This window comes from Lottia gigantea (assembly GCF_000327385.1).
Source record: "Lottia gigantea unplaced genomic scaffold LOTGIsca_26, whole genome shotgun sequence".
Taxonomy (NCBI): Eukaryota; Metazoa; Mollusca; class Gastropoda; family Lottiidae; genus Lottia; species Lottia gigantea.
Genome location: NW_008708797.1, coordinates 103224 through 126651, shown reverse-complemented (window position 1 = coordinate 126651; position 23428 = coordinate 103224). Strand labels below are relative to the sequence as shown.

Sequence of the window (23428 nt, the reverse complement as noted above, 5' to 3'; positions counted from 1 at the left end):
AAATCTCAGTGCCTAAAGTTTTTCCGTGGAGTAGATCTATGGCAATTATCGTAAGGTTCCAAACTGGTTATCGGCAATTTATCACATGCAACTTATAATGTGACCACTTTATTGTATCCACACAACTCACCTGTGTTCAAAATATAACCCTCGGAGGCAAGACGTTTCTGGAACAAATAAAGAAATGATGAATACAAATAATGAATAAAACCATTTTATTTATTGCATAAAATGAATAGTGTGGCAGTTAAATATCTTAATTCAAAAATATTCATTCAATTCTTTCAAAAATTCTTTCGTCTTCTTAGAACTCACATCAATGGGTATAATAAGAGTCAAGAAAGTAACACCTAGAAGACAAGGTGAAGTCATACAATACTGGCAATTACAGCTTTATCAACAGCCCAAATGCAAAACAATTATAATTAGTTAAATATAGGATAAAAATTTCACAACATTTAGGCATCACAGTGTAAATATAGACATAAAATATATGATAAACTAAACATCACAACCAAAAAAGGCACCACTCTAATTTTCATCACAACTCTAAACCTTTCAATCACAATTCATATTGCTGTCAAAAATAACAATGTAACAATTTTGGTTTTGTGGACTCTCTAAAATTGACACAGACACAGGAGGCATCAGAATTTAAAAAGTGAACGCAATTAAGCACTCAAATTAATCCCTTAACACCAGATAATTGTTATTTTGCCAGCGACATCAATTGTTTTATAACAAAACATAGTCTTACTACAAGCGGGGTAGGCTATAATAGATACATAAATACTGTATAATAATATTGAAATAACAACATGCATGATAATGACACCAACATAAAATATTCTGATTAATGCAAGAACTTTTGTACATTAACAAAATATGTAGAAAATTATTCATGAAGAATAATGCAACTTCAATGTTATACCTGGAAATTCAATTGATACTTCGTCTTAAAATAAACATAGAATTCAAGTTCTCAAGAATATGAGTATATATTCATCAGCGAACTTACCTGGTGTCATAAAGTTACAACAGAATCCCTGTAAAATCTGGAATATTCATAAAACTAAGTAATTATTAATCAATGCTTAATATTAAGCGTTTTTCAATAGTTAATTGCATATTTATGGATAATTACTAAGTTTTTTGGATTTATCAGATTATATAAAGATCCTGTTATTTTATTTATGACATCAGGTATATATACTGATGATATAATTTATTCTCTTATTGGCCAAGTTTAAAATTCTTAAATTTCATGTTCATTCTAAGACGTATTCCTTTAACATTATAATATTTCAAAACATGATCTTAAATCAACAATATTCTAATATAGGCTTTTTTAAGACACATTATATTATTATATATTATTTGGTGTTTATTATATATTATTTGGTGTTTATTATATATAACTCTATATATACCCTTGATGAAATAATAATAAACTTTGAGCAAAAAGCAAAAAAAAAAAAACATAGTGAGCAGTGAAGAAAAAGTTGAAAATAAACTTGCATATGAAAAGCTAAAACATTATGAAATGATTTATATTTGAGCAGAAATAGGTAATATTGAACAGAAGACTTGTCAAGCAATTCATGACTTCAAATTCAAAACTAATCATGAGCAGTCCACTTCAACAATAGATAGCTTACTTGAAACAATTACAAAGTGGTTGGCTTGTATAAGTATAAGTTTAATTTGTCTACCTCAAAATGAATTGGACTGCTCCTGTTTACGTTTTGAATTATACCCTGTTGATCAAAATATCATTCACTTGTAAATGATAGATAGAAAGCACCTTTCAGACCCCTTAGGAGTTTTTCTTTGAAATTATTTTAACTTAGGTTAATATAAAAACTATAATATTCCACAGGATGTATCTACTGATCTGCACAATAAGTTTTTTCCTTCAACTGAATAAGACATGAAAATAATCTTAACCTTCTAAAGTGTTTTTGACTTTGCATTACACTCCATAGTTTGTCACGTTTTACATAAATGTAGTGTCATCATAATTGGTCTTTCCACCTGATCTAGCTTCAAACAACTCACGAATTAATGAACTCTTCTCCCTTTCTAACACGGATATCTTTTTATCTTTAGTGCTGACTTCGTTTGTTAACAGTTTATTTTGTTCGCGTACCATTTGAATTCCATTATCTTTGGTATTGGTGGCAAATGTCAATCCTAAGGCAAGATTCATATGTAAAGGGAAACCCTTTTCAGAACTTTCAATCAATGTTTTTAGATTTTGGTTCACCTCAAATATTCTGGCTTTTAAAAAGTTGATTTTCTCTCTATGAGCTTCCAGTGAATTATTGTTGAACATGACTTTTCCAGCATATTTTTGTTTTTCCTGGATTTGAGAAAGCTGTTTTCGATACCATTCCTTAGTTTCATCTACAACTTTCTGACCCTGTAGTAAAAGGTTTTTCTCCTCATCAAGCTGTTGGAGTCTAATGACTAGGTTATGATCAACTCCACTGGTCAAGGTGTGTCTTCTACCAGAATTTTTTCGTTGCACAGGAGCTCTTCTCACAGGTTCCTCTTCACGCTGCTTTCTCTGTAACTGGTTAATATTGGCATAGATGCCATCAACTTCAGAATATCTTTTGTTTCCAGTAGGAATATGAGAATCTAATTGTGGATCAGATTTGTATGCCCTGATTTGTTCTATAGATTTTGATCGATGATGAATATCTTTCATGATTTGTTGTTCTCTTCTCAAATCTCTTGGTGGAATCTTGGGAGGTGCTTCATCAACCTTTCTATAAGCAGCAGGTCTGGGTGGTCGAGCAGGAGCAGAGGAATTATCCTCACCCTTTCTTTCATTTAGGTGCTGACTACTCCCACTTCTTCTATTGGTATTTAAGGCATTGTTAGGTTTGACTGCAACAGTTACTGGAGGTCCAGTCCTGACATATGTAGCTTTATAATAAGGAATTTCATCTCCATATTGTTTAGTAACTTGGTAGCCTGCCCTATCATATATCTTTTCCTTATCCTTATTGTAGCTTGGAGGAGGCCCCTTTTCTTTCTGCTTTGCGCTTGTCACTAAAGCCAATTTTAAACCAGAAACAAATTGTTCAAATGTAAGACAGCCATTAGGTGGAACTACCTTTCTAAGAGCATCTAACACACCATAGGGTAATCCTCTTACACCTTCTTCATTCCACCTCAATTCAATATCCGAGAATCTCACATAACCAGCACGTTTTTCATCCAAAATTTCAAATAGAACTCTCAATGATGATATAAAATTTGAGGTGACTGCATCCTCCATCATGGATAAGGAAAATATTTATTGACTCTTAACCTTTCATATCAAAGAGGCTGTGCACTCGTTCCACTAGATTTCAGTTTCCTCAGGCAGTCACAGTTCCAGTTTCTATTTTCAAATCAATCAATATAAATGAGAATCGACTATCACCAAGTTCCAAGGCAAAGCATACACGAAACTGTTCAAGATTAGAGGATGTTGTTATTTCAGGTCATCATCTCCCACTGAAGTCTAATAGTAGCAAATTTCAAACAGGGAATATTTAGACCGGAAAATGCCGCCCAATCGTTTTTCTGACCTGATAAAATTTACAACTTTAAGGGCAGCGCCATGTTTGAAAAGGGGAATAACTCTAAATGTCACAGCTGTGTACAGCCAAAGAACGTTACATCTGCATAATAATCTTTACAAATAACCATTTAAAGTTTATTTCAATAACTATAACTTTAAATTAAATTGTAAAATTAATTCTCATAGCGGAAGTTAATCATAATGGAAATATTCATTCAGTTATGATAAGGCCTTTATTGGTTAAAAAGCTAATCCGGTGTTGCCAAAATAATTTTTGTATGGGGAATTTTGCCACTTTATAAGATGAGGTTCACCTAAATTACTATTAGACCTTATATATGCTACAGATTTTCAGATATAATTTCCGAGCATGATAATCGATTCGTATGGAGGTGAACAGAATCGTTAGTTAGACGATGGTAGATGACAATTTAATTCTAATACCTTAGGCTATCATATTCTTGTGGTTCAAAATTTACCAATCAGTCTCAAATATGTACAACGATAAACCCGACTGCATTCGTAAGGAAGTACAGAAACTTGAATTCTTTATGTGGATATTGCTACAAACTGAAAAATACCCTTTGTTGGCAACGTTATGGGTAAGGATATGATTCAGTCAATAACATTGACTTTTTTTTCAATCCACTCTAATAGCATAATTATTGTAGTCCATGTTTCTGTTTCGGAGAAGAAGGATGAATTAATATAAAACGAGAAGAATTGTACAAATTTATTACAAACAGATTCCATCAAATATATCGTCATGAAGATTCTCTATCTCTACTGCTAACCATTAACTTGAAAGGCTTTGGGTGTAAAACTAATCCCATATCAAATGTTCTCGGATCACAATTTGGAAGCTCCTCACGTGTGTCATGTGTAAATTTTAATTTTTGTACCAAAGACGTAACAAATAAAAAGAGTCTATTCTTTGCTAAAGTTTCCCCTAAACAAACCCTTCTGCCAGCTCCAAATACCATTAATCTATAAATAGAGTTCAAAATAGATTTATAAATATATGTACATAGAAAAAAGTATAGCCTTGATATAGGTGCTGCGCTAATAGAAGTCTCTTGGGTATTGTGGTCCCATACCAGCTGTTCGCCTAAACTTATCTGATGAAAAATTCCAACCAGTTTTACGTAGGCTACTGGTATAGGCCATGTAAAAAAAATATATGCAGCAAAACGATAAGGAGAAACTTAAATTTTCTGAGTATGCTGTCTGTCAGCTGGTTTTCGTCAGTCTCCTTGTAAATGATCTTCTCCTGAGTATATATACCAGAAACCACAACTGGGATGAATGTAACTATGAGTAAAGATGACAAGAAAGGTCATCGGACTTTCCCATATTAATAATTGATAATGATAATGATACTTACCTTCTCCTTACAATACTCCCCGGTGCCATTATCTGTCCACGACTGTCTAAAAATCTTTCAGGATCAAACATCCATGGCGAGTTCCAGATACTCTCATCATGGTGCAATGCCCATAAATTTATGTAAACCTTGAAAAGATATTTGATCAACATTACTGAAGAGTGGGTTGGGTGGGGCACTATAACAGGAAATTTGGTCAACGGAAATATGGTCACAGTAATACGGACACGAAGTATTATGGTTACAGTAATACGGGCACATGGTATTTTGGTCACAGTAAAGCGGGTAAAGGTATTTTGGTCACAATAATACGGACACAAGGTATTTTGGTCACAGTTATACGGACACAAGGTATTTTGGTCACAGTATTACGGGCACAATGTATTTTGGTCACAGTAAGATAGGCGCATTGTAATTTGGTCACAGTTACATTTACCCCAAAAAATACCTTCTGCCCATACTACTGAAACCATATTTCAGATGACCAAATTTCCTGTGACCAACTCACCTACAACCAGTAAGGTTCACCGGTAGTTCAATGCATCACGTCGGATCTCACGTGGCTGATTATCCAGTTTTTGTACCAGCAACTGAATAAAAGCCTGTTACAGTGAAATAGAGTCATAAAGATATCACTAAGAAAATCTTGTAGATATTTCTTAAGCGATCCTTACCGTGAGGCCTGCTGGAATGTTTTTACCACCAATTGCGGTATTTTCGATGGAATAATGAGGAACAGCTAATGGAACATGAGACAAATACCGTAATAATTCTAATAAAACTGCTTCACAGTACGATAAAGATTCACGATGGTGTAAACTTGGTGATGTTTCTGTTCCAATAACTGACGAAATCTCCTGAAACATTCTGTCTTGAACTTCTGGATAATTCAAGAATATTAGTAATAAGCTAGTGAGTGCCGTGGCTGTTGTATCTGTACCTAAAAATAATAGAATCTTGGTCATATTGGTCAAAACAGCTGTGGGTATACACATGACATCAGAATGGGTCCGCCTATACATGTCGGCAGTTTGAACTTATCGTACGTTTCTTTTGTATTGCAGAAGAATTGACCGCAAGATTTAACTATTAAAAATTACAAATAACTGATATTATTTGGCCTTATAAAACAACCAACGATACAAATATCCAGAAGGTTATCCCTATAACTAACTGCTGTACTTTATCCATCAGTGGTTCACTCTGAGTGCCATATATAAAAGTCAGCTATTAGAAATGAACTAATAAACTTACAAACCTGCTAGAATAAGATTGGTAAAAACTTCTTTAGCTGTATTTTCTGTGATATTGATATCTTGACAATTAGAATCATGCCTTTTATTCAGTAATGATTGTATTACACCTTCTTCCTGGTTATTGTTTGATTTCTGAAATACCAAATATAATCAGATTTAAAACATGATACAGGGGACATATTGTGCCCTATGGAAGAGGTCGGGTAAGCAAAACATTGGCTATTGTTTCTTTTCTTATGAAAGATATTCTCAGTATTCCCATGCATTTATGCCCCTATAAATTCAATCTCCTCGAGTCAGATGAAACTGCTTTTTTGAAAAATGTCAAAACACTTAGTGTCTGCTATGCACATCATAATAGCAGGAAGTCAAATGTTATTGAGCAATTTCCCACTTAACATATTTTCTGTTACATAAAGCTATATACATGTACACACATTCACGTTTTCCCCTGAGTGAGTGATTTAGGGTTATTGTCCATTTGCCCTTGACTAAATGTCGGGACACAATATTAGAATTTTTGTAAATCATTGCAAATCGTAGGAAAGATTTATAACCAACAATATAACCTTCAACGCCTGAGATTGTTAACCAAACCTTCAACGTTTAAGATTGTTAACCAAACCTTCAACGTCTGAGATTGTTAACCAAACCTTCAACGTCTGAGATTGTTAACCAAACCCTCAAAGTCTGAGATTGTTAACCAAACCTTCAACGTCTGAGATTGTTAACCAAACCCTCAAAGTCTGAGATTGTTAACCAAACCTTCAACGTATGAGATTGTTAACAAAATCCTCAAAGTCTGATATTGTTAACCAAACCTTCAACGTTTGAGATTGCTAACCAAACCTTCAAAGTCTGATATTGTTAACCAAATCTTCAACGTTTGAGATTGTTAACCAAACCAAATATGCTTTTTAATTCATTATTCAGATTTTCTCACCAATAAGATTTTAATTTCTTTGTTCCAAATGTCATCTCTTAACTTCAGTGCTTCCATTAACTTCGTCTGTTCTCTACTTCCAAAACGACGTAACCATGGGATGAAGTCAATTTTTCTCGAACTACCAGAACCAAATACTTCATTGAAAGCTACGTTTAATTCTTTGACTCTCTCAAGTTTTGCTTCTTTGTCTTCCTTTGTGCCAAGAATCTGAAAAAGAAAAACAATTGCATAAGCATTGCGTGCATATTGTTTTGACGGCGCACTCTCCGAAATCCGACAAAATCCTTGCGCATGTCGGAATACACATAGAACATTGCATATTCAAAATCAGATAATTTGAACTTATCTCAATAATGCACAGAAGAAATGCCAAGAGATAACCCTTTTCCACCATTGATTATTCATCTTTTCGTATTAAGCTTTTGTTAATAACATTGCTTTTCCTGCATTATAGAGTCCTTAAAGGATTTTAAATAGGTTTATAAAAATATTATGTGTATCGGGGACACTGATAGCATCAATATATGCACGTCTGTTGTTCCTGCAATTCCACTATAATTAAATGTTTGATGTCGTCGCAAATTTGCGATTTGGAATTGCAGAAACACACTCGTCTGATTAAAAATTGGAATGGTACGAATTGATGCTCTCAGTTTTCCCTATCGATACACATAATTGTTTTTTAAGAAAAACTCTTTACAATCCCTTTAAAGCTGTTAAAACAATAAATCGAAAGACGTCTCTTTTAATCATCATGAACAGTCCAAACCAACACAAATTACTGTAAGTGAAAGGGTAAAGTGACATTTAAATTATTATCAACTTTATATGACAAGATAAATACGAACTTTAGATCGACCACTATGTAATTTGAAAACCTCGAACTTTAAATGCACTTCAAACAGAGTAATTTTGTACAATTAGTAAAAAAGGTTTTCGTCTATAACTTTGGATTGGTACTGTTACTGGTCGAGGTGGTCAGTACAATAAATCGAGGTTCTGTGTGGTTGCAATCTAGATATTTAACAGTCCGAATTTGTAAGTTTGAGGGACAGCCGATAAGTCGAGTCTGTCTGGTGGAACGAAGAATTACGTGACATCGACGAGTGAAGATACATTTTCAAATTTTCCGCCAAATCTGCGGCACTGCGAAGATGAAATATAGGCTAATTTGGAATATAAAGCTCATTGGTAAATGAGCGTTCTGGACATGTCATCCCAACTCCAACTAATATATATGAATATAAATGAATACCCAAAATTTGTATACGTACCAATTCCATCATAACATTGCATACGGAATCATATATTGCATATTGGGGATCGATTTTGGAACCCAGATTACTTTCAAATCTTTGAATCAGTTCTTTTATTTCTGATTTGCACTTATATTCTAACTGTTCTAATCCTTGTCCGTACATTTTGAAAGATTGGTGAACGTGTTTGCGTAAAAATATTAATTTCGATGTATACGTTTGCCACACAATAGAGTGTTCGTTTCGTTCATTTTGTGCTGTTCTATACATCGGAGGACGACCACTCAATGCTGTCCCATTCATGACTAGACCTTCATATATGCTCATATAGTCATTTAATACCACTATTTCTTCATTGAATAACTTCATTTGAAATATAGTTCCATATTTCTTAGCCCATTCTGTTAAAACAATATGCGGTTTGGACAGATCTAGTTTCCATGCGTTTCCTATACAAGGCAATCTTCCCGGAATTAAAGGAACACTTGATTCCGCCGACGACCAAATAAAGGCCATAGCGTAGTATATTAATCCAATTATGAATATTAAACACAATAACACTTCCGTGAACATGTTTAGTTTGAAAAACCCTCTGTCATTTAATAGTCACGTTGTCACCAAACACCACAGTTATCGAACCCAAATCACATTTACTGTATGCAATTCATTAACAATTCCAAAACATTAAAGATAGAGTAAATGAAACACAAAGAACTGACAGTTAGCTAAACACAACTGCAGAAACGCAAGTATATGATAACACAAAAGAAGCTTAATAGGAAACCGGCACTTGACGTATTTGAATAAAATTTGAATTAATTAAAGCTGTGAATTCAATATCCCTGGAACCAATTTAATAAAACACTATTTTCCATAAAGGTTTTACATCCACATCTAAACGTGGGCTAATGGAACAATGAAATGTTATGGAATGACCAAGCTCCGGTACAATGGCTAGGTTTGGTCTATTAAACACCCAACCTTGAAACAGACGCTCAAGGTCATCTCATGTATCGTCTGCTATAATTTTCGATGATGTACGCTATAACCATACCTTCTCTGGGAATTATATTGTTTATTTTGATTAATACTATTGTTACTTAAATACGTGCGGACCCTAGTGTGCCAGCATTGCACAATAATTTCTTTCTTTCTCACATTTTGTCCACATGTACACCGATTATCAGCAAGGTCGTGTGAGAAACGGTGAAGGTCGAAGACCAAAGAGACTTTAAGCTGCATTCCCTTTCATTCCCGAACCACCAATTACAAAAGATAAAAATGTAGCCTACTATGTAAAAGGCATGAGGGGAGAGATTTTATTTCCTTTGGGGTATGAACAATTTACGACTTAAGGTTCAGCCCCCGGTATTTTTACTAGAATAATAATGGCAACACAGAAAATTTGAGATGCATTATTTAGAAGAAAAGAAGTCGTCCACTATTTCGTGATTTAAGTGGTAAAATTTCGCATTGTGATCACCGGGTATGCTACTTTCGGTAGGCGAAAGTTTCCTCTATCATCCAGCCCCTCTTTGTCAATGCATAGGCACACTGCGACGAGAGTCTGGGCGTCAGAGGTTACAAATTCCGCAAAACCAAATCTGCATGACTCCATTTAAAGCCCAATAGGTACCTATAGATCGTTGCTGACAAGACAAGCAACTGCAACATTTGAAAAAAAAACTGCCACTTTACTCTTTAGACTGTGGAAATTGTGTTTTAAAAAACGAATTTTAATACAGAAAAATAATCTTAAGTAAAAACGAGTAGATAATGTAGTATTATTTTTTCGGTTAATTTTAAAACATTTCGTTTTTGGTTGTTCTCTACAATGAGAAATTTGCACGTGATGTGTGTCCTTGACCTTTACCCTTTTGAATTGACAACAAAAAGCTTTTTGAGTATTGGACTCGTGGATCATATTTTAGGTAGAATAATGAGTATTGCAAAATTTACAATTTACATGACTGTGTGTAGTCCACTGTGTTTACTAAGTGTGCTCCAAAGTTTTCACAACTATCAACGAACCATTCGTAAATAGATTTTGACGTTTCATTCTTCAGACTTCAGCACGACAAGTTTCCTATAAAAAAAAGTTGCCCATGATGATGATCCCTCAACCAAAGGTCTATGAATTAAATAAAGCAATGCGAAACTTCGTGACCTCTTACCTTGCCTTGCGTCATGTTTTGTAGGCCTAGTTTAAACAGTATGCCTAGATTTTATAGAGTCTACAGTTCAATAACAACAATGAAAAGAGTACGGTACACATACAACCATGGGCATGGTAGAGTTATAATCTCTATGATGAGTATCAACACAAATAACATTTTCAGCAAGTGCCCTAAAATACTTATCATTACTTTGAGTAGGTATGATAAATATGAATGTGCATAGTAATGTATCTGTTTTAGTTTTTTTTACAGGAAGAGTATCAAAATAGACAGTTCATCGAACGTCATTGAATAAATTATAGTATGACTAATGTAGTAGAGACATGGCTATTTGAATATGCCTGTTATCACAGAGAATATAAAGTTATTAAAGGCAAGTCATAAAAGTAACATCACTTGGTAAAAATAACACCTTGTTTTGCAAACATGATAATGATTTTGATCAGGATAAAGACTATGTTGAATTAAGTGTCATTGCAGGGTTGGTTGCCTTATGTGTTCTTCAAAATAAGTTATGTCTGCCTAATACAAATGTAGCCTATTCTGGTTAACCTTCATCATTAAGAAAAGCTTGTTTCCAAATTCCAAGAATGAATTTAGCTTAAGAATGCCTAGTCTAATTTTATGCTTTGATTTGATGGTCTTGATAGTTTTAAATTTTCAAATTGAAACTTATAGAAGCATGAGATGAACTCTATAGTCAAATAGAACGAGTTTTAGTTTCGATTTATCACAAGCCCAAGCAATATGATTTGATTTCTTCCACTAGTAATATTGTTTGTATCCTATTGTTCCTGTTACATTTCAGAAATTTGTAAAAGACATGCCGATGTAGTTAATATATCAGATTATCTCAATGTTCCACACATCAGGCTAGCTACTGCTCTCTTGCACCACACTGTTGACAAGAATGTAATGGAGTTATTTCCCTTGGCTTTAGAATTTGTCGAAGAGATATATGAATTGCTAGGTTCTGTAATATCGTTTCATGTGTATGCTAAACTGTTATGTGGTATAAAAATGCAGGTAAGCACACAAATTTTGTGTTGATGATATGGGTTGCAATGTTTTTCATAAGCACACAAAGCTTATTCCGCTGTTCTGACAAATTTCCCCCTGTGCCCACTGCATGATGTTGCCAGTCTGCATTATCTAATACTGGAGCAGAAAGGTATCCATTTTATTTCTTAGGATATTGTGAGCGATTGGGTTTCTCATTTAAAACCTAACATAAGAAGAGATATGAAATAAGTGTCTACCTTCTCAGACATGATAATTCAAGACTCATTAAATGTTGGAATGGAAAAATGATAGAAAGATCAGATATTTTTCAGTTGCTCTGCATTTAGCAGTCATGTTTATTATTAGAAAATTGTCAATGACATGTCTGTAATTGTTAATAAGTGTTTTTTATAGATATTATTAGATGTCCTACAGAGAGGTCAGACTGTCACAGCATTGGCCAAATTAAATGAATATTTTCCAAGAATGGGAATCAGAAATTCTATTGCAGTAAGTATACTTTTCTACTGCTTAGGTAAGCAAGCAATGCTTAGATAAGCAATCTAAGACACTTAGGAGGTCACATACATATCATGTTATATGTAGTGACAAGCCTTTGTTCTATCTATTTGCCAGAACCTACCTGAGGTAAGACTTACTTCCATGTTTGAATATAGATATATAAATAGGTGGATTTCATGTGAATTCATTTCTTTTTTCAGACAAGCAAAGAGTTAAGCAGACTTAATAAACATATTTCAAATTTTCGCAAGTTTTTCCTACCTCTATTAGCCAATAAGAAACAGAGAAATTATTATTTTACCAATGAATATGAAGAGGAATATGGAGAAGGTTATTTATGTGGTTTACAAAGAAGTGCTTATAAATTTGTCAATAGAGTTGATGAACAATTACCAAAACCAAAAATTCAAAAGGTGACTAAAATTATTCTATGGCAAAAATGAAATAATGCTTTATTTTAGGATCATAAGAATTTTAAAAGAAAATCTGAAGAAAAATTAGTTTATATTTATCAACTATTCAATGAAGTCTTTTTTAGCATTGACATTTACTTTGAAAGAGTGATGATTGAGTTAGATGCTTTCATGATATGTGATGATCTGAGGTTCAATCTCAGCATAGATGAGGATAGTATCTTGATATTTTTGTGATGCAGTCTTGTCTATTTTCAGATTTTGGAGAGGGGTGCACAATATTTCAATGGATTTTCGTCATCAGAAGTAGCTTATGAAATATTGTTAGACTACTGTGTTAATCAGACATCATTGAGTTGTGAAGACATGTTAGATATATTAACATCAATATCACCTTTATATACACAAGATATAGTTTATACTGAACATAATGATACCTCACTCAGTTCAAGGTATGAGCTCTTCAAAAAAGTGTGATATTGCTAAAAGGGACAGGTTTGTCATCTGTTTGACCAATTGTACCTTATATAGTCTCAGAAACTGGAATTCATTGGCTAAGTTAATCAGTTCACAGCTGACCTCAAATCCATTTGTGTCCACAATTATCTAAGTTTGAAAATTATAAAGTCATATAAACAAAAGACACGTATAGAAAAAGAAAGTGAAATTCCTAGTTTGAGATATTTTTTAAGTAATAATGTGATTTTCTTACATTTCTAGTACTTCTGAAGACTACCTCTACATATATTCAAGACCCAAATCAACACCTGAAAATGGATAACCTGTCCCTGGAAAGTTTTGATTGTCAATTATAACATGAATTTTTCAATTGTTTTTCCACAGAAGAAAAATCCATTGTAGGATTTTCATTGATTTAAGAATTTTAGTTGCTTATTTCAGTATTTATGAGAAAGAAAATGATTATATTTTCAGTAATTCTTCTGACATATTGATTCTTTCAAATACATCACTATCAATATCAGAGAGCAAAGAGAATTCAACTACAGGTAAAAGAATTTCAATTTGTACAGTTGTCCAATCTTTCTGGAAAACATAAAGTTGCATTTCATAATTGCCATAATTATTGTCTTGTAACTCAATCAAATGCTTCAAATGTTTGAATAAAATATTTAAATTGATTATTCAGGTTTAAAGGGATTTTGAAGATGTGTTTTTAAAATTTTTCTATGTGTATTGGGAAAACAGCATCAATTTGCACCGTTTTAATTTTCAATCAGACGTCTGTGATTTCTGCATTTCCTCTAAAACTAAATGTTTGTTGAAGGAACTATTTACAAAGGGCCTATTGTGATAAAGCATATTTTGCGATTAGTGACGACTTAAAACACTTATGTTACGTATGGAATTGCAGGAAACACAGATGTCTGACTTCAGATTGGATTGGTACAATTTGATTCTATCAGTGTCCCTGCTTAACTTAAGAAATTTTAAAACCTCTTACAATCCCTTTAATAGTTTTAGACATTTTTTCAGGTGGTAAAAGTTTTACTCAGTTAAAAGATTTAAATGGAAAATGTTCCCCGGTCAATAATGATAGTGATATTGGTGGATTGAAAAGAAAAGCAGATGAAAATGTTCCAGCATCTGGTAGTAAAAGAAAACAATATAGATTTAAAAAGGGGAAACATAAAGTACACCATTCCAGGGAACATGTGGTTAACCATTCTGAAAACGTTGCTGAACTGGTTGAGATGCCTTTTAGGTAAATATCATACTGTAATTCATACGACTTAACTCAAATTCTTTGCTTAATCCTCAAGATCCATGGAGCAGCCATTACTTGTTACCAAGTCACTTCACATTACATCAATATAATTTGAAATAACGTCATTTTGCATTCAGGGTTATTCACATTTATGTTTTGGCACTAAGTGATTAATGACTTTAACTGATACTACTATTGGAATTTTTGCCCAACAGTTTAGAGAGTGAAAAATCCGAAGTCATAAATGAAAAGCACAACAGAAAAGGTGACAATGATCCTGTTTGCCATTCTGTTAGTTTGCATTATCCTCCCTTCAACAATATTGCTAAGAATTCACCCCCCCTCTCTACACACAAAAAAAAAAACCCAAACAATATTGCTTATGATATGGCTCAGGATATAGTATAGTATTGTTTTTAAGGTATAATTCAAGAGAAAATGGAGACCATGATTTATATTCAAATAATAGTTTACAAACATCAACTAGTTTTACTGAGTGTGACCTATTAGTTCGTACATCATTAGAGGTAAGACTTACCTATGTTGTGTATGTCAAAATCTTTATTTCCACTCGTCTGTTTCATTTTGGATTAGGATGTTTGTATCCAGGTAAAGACGATCCTCTGTTTTTTCATTTTACCAAAGTAGTGGTTTCTTTTGTGTGCTTTGTAGTACCATCTTAGATTCAGTCTACATGCCATCATTTTTGCAGCTTTACTTAAATTTTGTGTGAAGGCTTATGCTTATCTAGATGTGACCCCTGTTTATTTTTGTGTTGAGACAATTTTGTCACTGAAGAATGTTGGAAGGTATTTATCTGATTAATGATGGTTTAATATATTGAAGAACAGTCATTAGATCTGTAAATGTATCTAAGTTTGATTGGATTTTGATGAAAATCTTTTTTAGATGGTGGAAAAAGAAGCAATAGAGGAAGGGTTATTATCTAAAGATGATATAACTAATAGTAGTGATAAAACTGATGATGATAGTGTGACTAATGTTGATGATATACCTATAACTTCTGATGAGGACAATCTGGTTATACAGAGTTCTATTTGCCCTGAGGTAAGTATAATAACTGATATAAATGATATACCTAAAACTTCTAATGAGGACAACCTGGTTATACAGAGTTCTGTTTGCTCTGAGGTAAGTATAATAACTGATATAAATGATATACCTAAAACTTCTAATGAGGACAACCTGGTTATACAGAGTACTATTTGCCCTGAGGTAAGTATAATAACTGATATAAATGATATACCTAAAACTTCTAATGAGGACAACCTGGTTATACAGAGTTCTATTTGGTCTGAGGTAAGTATAATAACTGATATACCTAAAACTTTTGATGAGTACAACCTGGTTATTCATAGTTCTATTTGCCCTGAGTTAAGTATTATAACTTATGTTGAAGTACCTGTAAGTTGTGATGAGGATAACCTGGTTATACAGAGTTCAATTTTCCCTGGAGAAAGTGTAATAACTAATGTTGAATTAGTTGTTATGAGAGACTATATTCTGACCATAGTTAATCGGGAAAATTCAGATTGCATTTTTTTTCTTATTTCAGAATACTGATAGTGAAGATATATTACTTGATGTATCCAAAAGTATAAAAGATCAGAGAAAATATTGTGGATTAAATCCTGAAATTAAATTGGTTTATGATATAGTAAGTATATACAGAACAAACATGGGCATATTGGTTTGCCCAAAATTTTTCCAGGAATCTTTCTTTGTTTTTAGGTTGTTGCTCAATACCATTTGATCTTTTGGCAGATTTTCTTTCAGAACTTACATATTTTAGAACATCACCCGAAAACACTAAATACTACTTGTCTCCCCGAAAAGATAATATTTGGGATGCAGCTGCCCTCCGGACCAATCTTGAGTATATATAGTTCTTCGTTTAAATATACACTGTTATTTTCTGTTGTAGACTTTATCTGACAATGAAGATGCTGCTTACAAGATTTTTACTTGATAACTTGTTACAGAATATCAATGTCTTGAAGCAGAATAAGCTTGGCAGTAGTAAGATGTATTTTGTTGCACTGGAATTGTTATATTTATTCTTTACGATTACTTTTTTTATGGGTAGATCACATATTTGGAATTTTAGTTGTGTGAATTGTACTTTAAGCTTCAAAAATGTAGCGTTAGCTTAACTTTGTGTTGATAAAATGAAAACTTTGTTGGCCATAACCTGGTTATAACCTCGGTTACCAATATAAGTTGGGATGATTTGTCCTGCAGTGTAGTAAATGGAAAAATACACATTGCATTTTTGTAGGAGAGAATGTTTGTAAAAAAAATTAATCTAAGATAGGTATGGGTATTTTATGTAGGTAATATTATTATTTTACATAATTGAAATTGGTAATAGTATATGATTTACCAACAAGGTGCAGAACAGTAGGACGTAAAACTCCATTCATTTCATTTCATTTTTACGATTTACCAACATATGTGTTTTGTTTTTGTTATTAATTTGTGAAAAATGATAAGGAATAACTACTATTACAAAATAAATACTTTATTATTGTTTGGAAAAATTAGTATACAATTCCATAAAATTCAGGAAGCTCTTCCTCTGTTGAGCCCTATCCCAGTATCTGTTGACATGTGGTCGTTTATTATCAGAAATATATCTTTTAGTTTGTCCCAGAAACTTTAATCGATTCAGAAACACAGTTAAAGTGATATCAGGTGATGTATAATCTTTATTGAATAACCAGTTACCTGGATTATCTGGAATAAAGTGAGATATTGATAATTTACTAATAAATTTGGGTAATGATATATGATACATTGGAATCTCTGAAATCCTTTAAGTTATTTATTTATCTTCAAGGGATTGAAAAGAGGTTTTTTCTAAAAATAAATTATGTGTATCGGATATAGCGATAGCTTCAATTTGCACTTTTGAGTGTTTGATAAAGCATATTTTGTGATAAGTGACGTTATGAAACGCTTAGTTTGGTGGAATTACAGATGCTACTGGTGTCACCGATACACATAAACTTTTTTAGAAGACCTCTTTACAATCGCTATTGTATTTGTACACTAGAAGGTGAGAAATGCCCGTCATGGAGGCTAATTTCATCAAAATTACCATGTTCCTTTAGTAAGGGTAGATATCCTTATCTATATAGATAATATCTACCGCTTCTAAATGAACATGCAGAGCCACCAGACTTTTTTTTATTAATGACAATTTACATGATACCTTTCATAGATATTTCCAGTTGTTTTTCTACTTCATCTAACACTTCATGGATCATTTCTAAAGTCTCCTGAACTTTATCTTTATTGGCGGCATTATCACGAAACATCTTGTTCTCTTCAGCTTTTTTCAGATATTCCTCTCTTAAATGAGGATTTTCTTCTGCTAGTCTCTGCATCTTTTCAACAATTCTTGTAAAATTCCCAATAATTACTGAAAAAGTATATTTAATTTGAGCAATATGATGAAAATAATGTCTGAATGTTTCATTTTTATTTTGAGGTTACTACACAGGTCATCCATGCTCTGACAATAATCCTCTTTCAATCGTTTTCTGTGGAATTTTGACCCATTGGCATCAAAAGTTTTTATGATTTATTCTTACCAATCGAAAATAAATGTTACGTTAACAAGTCGGAAGACGTTGAATTTCCCAGAATTCGAAATTTGACAAAAAATGTAAATGATTCCAAAAATACTCGCCAAATGATTAAATATTACGCACTAGTTACATCATAATCTGATTGTTTTTTTCTGGAATTTCAGAAACCAGGGATGTCAGACGATAAATCAAATTCTGCATTGTGGTACACTAAACAGACTATCCTTTGAAAACACGATTGAAATATATAAAAAAATTTCTGTACCATCAGATGGTTGAATTAAAGCCGGAGGTAATCCAGAGAAAGATAAATCAGGATTAATAAATGTTCCATAAGTTAAAGTTTGTATAGATATTCTATCGGTTAATAGTTGGTGAAGTCGATCATATTCAGGAGGTTTATTGCCTGGCACCAATTTACTACCTGAAATACAATAATAAAAAATAATAAAAACTGAAAATAATTTGAACCCTTTCTTTTGAGCGATCTGTTAATAGGTAACTGCTAAGACACTTATTAAAGGGAATTTACAAGGAAATAATTTTGTGTTGACGCTGAAATAGTTTTACCTAAAAAGAGCGCTGAATTTGAAGCGACAATTTGTGTATCAGTCAGCACTCACAAATATGTGTTTGTCCGTGAGAACCTGGCTTAAATTTCTCGGGATTCCTTAAGGGCGGTTTATGTCAACCCACGGTTCACGGCATCTCATCAGATCCGTCGCAGCCGATATGTGATGCATCGACAGATTAACGGACTTCAGCAACTGATATCAAATGGACGGTCGTACCGGTACTCTCTGACCGCAAACCAGATACAAGATTTGCAAGAAAGTAGACTAAATCATGAATTGATCAGATCTCTCCAGATGCTATAAGGTGCTTCAGATAAACCAATAGCTGTCAGATGTGCAAGTTGGAAGGTCGACCTGAACCCTACTTTATGCCTCTGAACAGTTGTATTGGCACAGTATAATCCAAAGGGTTCAAGTGGTGGTTCCTTTAAAAAAATTTCACGTCTCTTTAGCAAGTCTTTGGACAAGAGGGTTGGAGTGAATGAAGTTGTCAAGAGGCAATTATTTCTGTACAATGATAATACCTGCAGGAAATTGTTGATCAAGATAGCTAATAATGTTTTCTGAATCTGGTACCAATGTTTCATCATCTCTTAATAATGGTACCTTTCCATTTTTATTTAGTTTAATATACCATGGTTCAATGTGTCCCCCTTCCATTAATTTAATAATATGGTGATTAAACTGTAAATTCTTCTCGAATAATGCTAGTAATGCCTGAAACAACATTTAACATTCTTAAACTCCATCTATGACAACTTTTATCAAAGAAAATATTATAACACTAAATCATGAGGCCTCCGAATGGGTGCAATTTTGCCATGAAGACTGGTGAATTAATTAATGGATTTAACAATGATGATTATACATCCCTTTCCAGAAAGATAATTTTCACGGCTACAGTCTTAATTTGAATCAGATCGACTCAAGTTGAAGCTTTTCTCTAATTCAGATTACTAGATTAGAGATGGACGATATGAGATTTTTTCTGTATCGCAATATAGACAAATATTTATCACGATAGGTTCAAATATCGTGATATAGAAAAATGTCCGGTCCAGTCATGGGCTGAAAGAGGATGGATTTATGAATTCTGACCAACCTTCACAAACTGCCACAAAAGTTCCCAGGTGAGGTTCACCAAATGGGTAAGCTGCGATTTAAACGTAACAGTAAAGCCCGGGGTCATAAAGAGAGTTGCCTGGTAGCAAACCTTTAAGGAGCTATGTTACATGTTTTATTAATGGTTTCCAAACTGTCATTTTGGCCTATTTTACAAAATATTATAGAATTAATTGATTAGGTTGGTCAACTTTTAAACTAGCTCAGTGCTTAAATCTCATGATACCGTCTTTCTTGCGTCTGATATCACAAAATATTGTCGCTATAAAATTGCAACGGTATACCGGTATAGGAAAAATGCCATACCGTATCGTCTAGTTTTTTTCTCATACTGGTTATTTCGATAATATCGTAATATTACCCAAACCTATTTCAGATTGATTGGCGATTCAAAGCACCCTATCAGATCAGTCGCAGTAGACAGTCGTAATTGCTATCAAGGATCAGATCTAAACTCTTGCCAGAAGTTGAACAAGCGCAGTTGATGACATCATTGCCGCATTGGTCTACTATTTTATTATTTTTCGATAACTGCCAATGTTTTTTGTTACCATACACTATCTAGCTGTCTATTTATTGTCCCAAATACTGTAATTGAATTTGAGTTGATTGCGGTCATAGACCACCATATAATAAAATCCGCAATATAATCTGTAACGTATGACCCTGACATAAATACAGCAAAGAGTATAGATTGAACCAATTGAACTAATCTATATTATCTTTGGTTATAGTCAATATATATCGGTAACTTATACCCAATTCTAAAATAAATCTATGCTGAACTTGGTGCTCATGCTCCATTGCTTAAAATATCAAGTGATCTTACCTTTTGAGAAAAGTATGAACCAGGATAGTAATATAAAGTTAATCTTTCGGCCATTTTCATCTGTAACAAGATGCTTTTAAGTTGATCTCTGAATTCGATAACTTACAATGTACGACCGTACAATCTATCTGTAATATAGTCCTATTTTGTGCCGTGTAGCTTATTGTATTATCATGTCCTGTATTCAGCTTATTGCAATATGGATATAAAACTAGGACAGGTATAGCCTACACAATAGTAAAACAGTCCGTATGAATCAACTCGCGTCCTCACCTGCGCTGTCGTCTGCTTTGATAAAGACAAAGGTATCCGCTCACAACAGCAGTTTATTTTATTATGTAGTAGGATGATTTACTAGTAATTTATTGTAGTCCAGAGAAAATCATGTACTAATCAATTATTGCGATGTCTTAAGTAAATCATTTACGAGAAATCTATTGTGATATATATAGTACATTATTTACTAGTATTTATTGTGATGTTTAGAGTAAATCATTTATAATGTTGTGACGTCTAGAGTAACCGTTTACTGGTAATGTATCACAAGTATCTAGAGTAAATGTTTATTGTAATGTTCAGTTTAAGGCAATTACTAGTAATATATTGTAATGTCTGTCAAAGTATACCATTTACTAATAATGTAATGTAATGTCTAGATATGATGTTATACTAGTCAGAGTAAATGATTCACTAGTAATATATTATAATGTCCAGATTAAATCATTTACTATTAATAATATTATAATGTCCAGAGTAAATGATTTAGTAGTAATATGTTATAATGTCCAGATTAAATCATTTACTATTAATAATATTATAATGTCCAGAGTAAATGATTTACTAGAAATATATTATAATGTCCAGATTAAATCATTTACTATTAATAATATTATAATGTCCAGAGTAAATGATTTACTAGTAATATATTATAATGTCCAGAGTAAATGATTCACTAGTAATATATTATAATGTCCAGATTAAATCATTTACTATTAATAATATTATAAAGTCCAGATTAAATCATTTACTATTAATAATATTATAATGTCCAGAGTAAATGATTTACTAGTAATATGTTATAATGTCCAGATTAAATCATTTACTATTAATAATATTATAATGTCCAGAGTAAATTATTTACTAGAAATGTATTATAATGTCCAGATTAAATCATTTACTATTAATAACATTATAATGTCCAGAGTAAATTATTTACTAGAAATATATTATAATGTCCAGAGTAAATGATTCACTAGTAATATATTATAATGTCCAGATTAAATGTTTTACTAGTACTGTAGTATATTGTAATGTCCAGAGTAAATGATTTACTAGTAATATATTATAATGTCCAGATTAAATCATTTACTATTAATAATATTATAATGTCCAGAGTAAATGATTTACTAGTAATATGTTATAATGTCCAGATTAAATCATTTACTATTAATAATATTATAATGTCCAGAGTAAATCATTTACTATTAATAATATTATAATGTCCAGAGTAAATCATTTACTAGAAATAATATTATAATGTCCAGACTAAATCATTTACTATTAATAATATTATAATGTCCAGAGTAAATCATTTACTATTAATAATATTATAATGTCCAGAGTAAATTATTTACTAGAAATATATTATAATGTCCAGAGTAAATCATTTACTAGTAATATATTATAATGTCCAGATTAAATGTTTTACTAGTACTGTAGTATATTGTAATGTCCAGGGTAAATGATTTACTAGTAATATATTATAATGTCCAGATTAAATCATTTACTATTAATAACATTATAATGTCTAGAGTAAATTATTTACTAGAAATATATTATAATGTCCAGAGTAAATCATTTACTAGTAATATATTGTAATGTTTGGAGTAAATTAAATACTGGTGATATATTGTAAAGTCCAGAGTAAATCATTTACTAGTAATGTATTATAATGTCCAGATTAAATGTTTTACTAGTAGTCTATTGTAATGTCCAAAGTAAATCATATTCTAGTAATTTGTTGTAATGTTCAGAATATATTAATTATTGGTAATTTATTATGTCCTGAGATCTATTACTAGTAATTTGTTGTAATGTTCAGAATATATTAATTATTGGTAATTTATTATAATGTTCCGATATCTATTACTAGTAATTTGTTGTAATGTTCAGAATATATTAATTATTGGTAATTTATTATGTCCTGAGATCTATTACTAGTAATTTGTTGTAATGTTCAGAATATATTAATTATTGGTAATTTATTATAATGTTCCGATATCTATTACTAGTAATTTGTTGTAATGTTCAGAATATATTAATTATTGGTAATTTATTATAATGTTCAGAGATCTATTACTAGTAATTTGTTGTAATGTTTAAATTAAACAGATTAAATTATAGTAACTTCAGATTTCATGTATTATATGCCTTTATATGTACATCAGAAGAATAATATAACACATCTTCATATCAGAAGTGCACCAGGAATAGGAATTTATGGAGCCGTTGCTCTCAATTGTTCATTATTATCTATTGAAGAAAATAAACTATTTTCTAATACATATTTATTGTTTTCTATCATTCAATATAACATACTAACATCACAATCTTGATGGAGTAATTGCATAGTTTATTAATGAACACTAACACTGAAAGACTATCAAACAATACAATTAGATATTAACAACCATGTGCACTTAAATTAAACGTACTTGCTTTTTCACTTCTTAAATTTTCTTGAATTGAATTCAATCTCTTCCCAAACCGTCTTTGTTTAGATTCTAATAAAAATAGACTTGGAAATTAAGAAAAGACAAAATGACCACAAGTAAATAATCAATAGGTAATGAATTAATCTAATCTGTGCAATTTGTGATAAACAAGATAACTGGTAACATATACATAAAAACCTCAGAATATCAACTTGGGCTGTTGTTTTTAAATTCTCCTTCACCAGTATACATAACCAATTCAAGTTAAAAATTTAGTAAAAACCAGTTTAAGCTTGGCTTCTTTGGTATCTATAT

General features: G+C 32.1%; 4 protein-coding genes across 4 annotated transcripts; 1 reads left to right on the top strand and 3 right to left on the bottom strand.

Annotated features, from left to right (window-relative positions):
• Positions 1-199: 199 nt before the first annotated feature.
• Positions 200-3619, bottom strand: LOTGIDRAFT_215123 (hypothetical protein). Its single transcript, XM_009055921.1, has 2 exons — positions 2771-3619; positions 200-2551 (listed from the first exon to the last, which is right to left on the bottom strand). Exons 1-2 carry the CDS (start codon positions 3290-3292, stop codon positions 1997-1999), a joined length of 1077 nt encoding a protein of 358 aa, XP_009054169.1. The 5' UTR covers positions 3293-3619; the 3' UTR covers positions 200-1996.
• A 737-nt stretch (positions 3620-4356) lies between these two features.
• Positions 4357-8839, bottom strand: LOTGIDRAFT_63600 (hypothetical protein; the record flags this gene model as incomplete). Its single annotated transcript, XM_009055890.1, has 6 exons — positions 4357-4564; positions 4962-5089; positions 5636-5901; positions 6220-6349; positions 7161-7370; positions 8438-8839. Coding segments are annotated over 6 exons (1344 nt in total), but the record flags the coding sequence as incomplete, so codon positions are not given.
• Positions 8840-10933: 2094 nt separating this feature from the next.
• On the top strand, positions 10934-16249 carry LOTGIDRAFT_160715 (hypothetical protein; the record flags this gene model as incomplete). Its single annotated transcript, XM_009055920.1, has 12 exons — positions 10934-10982; positions 11405-11622; positions 12013-12108; positions 12321-12533; positions 12792-12985; positions 13434-13540; positions 14028-14256; positions 14681-14786; positions 15169-15327; positions 15394-15579; positions 15836-15937; positions 16205-16249. 12 exons carry the CDS (start codon positions 10934-10936, stop codon positions 16247-16249), a joined length of 1704 nt encoding a protein of 567 aa, XP_009054168.1.
• Positions 16250-16787: 538 nt separating this feature from the next.
• On the bottom strand, positions 16788-20550 carry LOTGIDRAFT_188779 (hypothetical protein). Its single transcript, XM_009055919.1, has 5 exons — positions 20400-20550; positions 18973-19165; positions 18139-18297; positions 17495-17704; positions 16788-17016 (listed from the first exon to the last, which is right to left on the bottom strand). The coding sequence occupies exons 1-5, from the start codon at positions 20457-20459 to the stop codon at positions 16805-16807; spliced, it is 834 nt and encodes a 277-aa protein (XP_009054167.1). The 5' UTR covers positions 20460-20550; the 3' UTR covers positions 16788-16804.
• Positions 20551-23428: the final 2878 nt, after the last annotated feature.

What these genes read in the sequence shown, in the direction of transcription:
- LOTGIDRAFT_188779 (XM_009055919.1), bottom strand. Translation starts at nt 20,459, where the DNA reads ATGAAAATGGCCGAAAGATTAACTTTATATTACTATCCTGGTTCATAC. An exon ending in TTTAATTCAACCATCTGATG is followed by an intron (nt 17,705 to 18,138) that starts GTACAGAAATTT and finishes ATACTTTTTCAG; the next exon opens with TAATTATTGGGAATTTTACA. An exon ending in ACTGGAAATATCTATGAAAG is followed by an intron (nt 17,017 to 17,494) that starts GTATCATGTAAA and finishes ACTTTATTCCAG; the next exon opens with ATAATCCAGGTAACTGGTTA.
- LOTGIDRAFT_215123 (XM_009055921.1), bottom strand. Translation starts at nt 3,292, where the DNA reads ATGATGGAGGATGCAGTCACCTCAAATTTTATATCATCATTGAGAGTT. An exon ending in GACCTGCTGCTTATAGAAAG is followed by an intron (nt 2,552 to 2,770) that starts GTTGATGAAGCA and finishes CAGCGTGAAGAG; the next exon opens with GAACCTGTGAGAAGAGCTCC.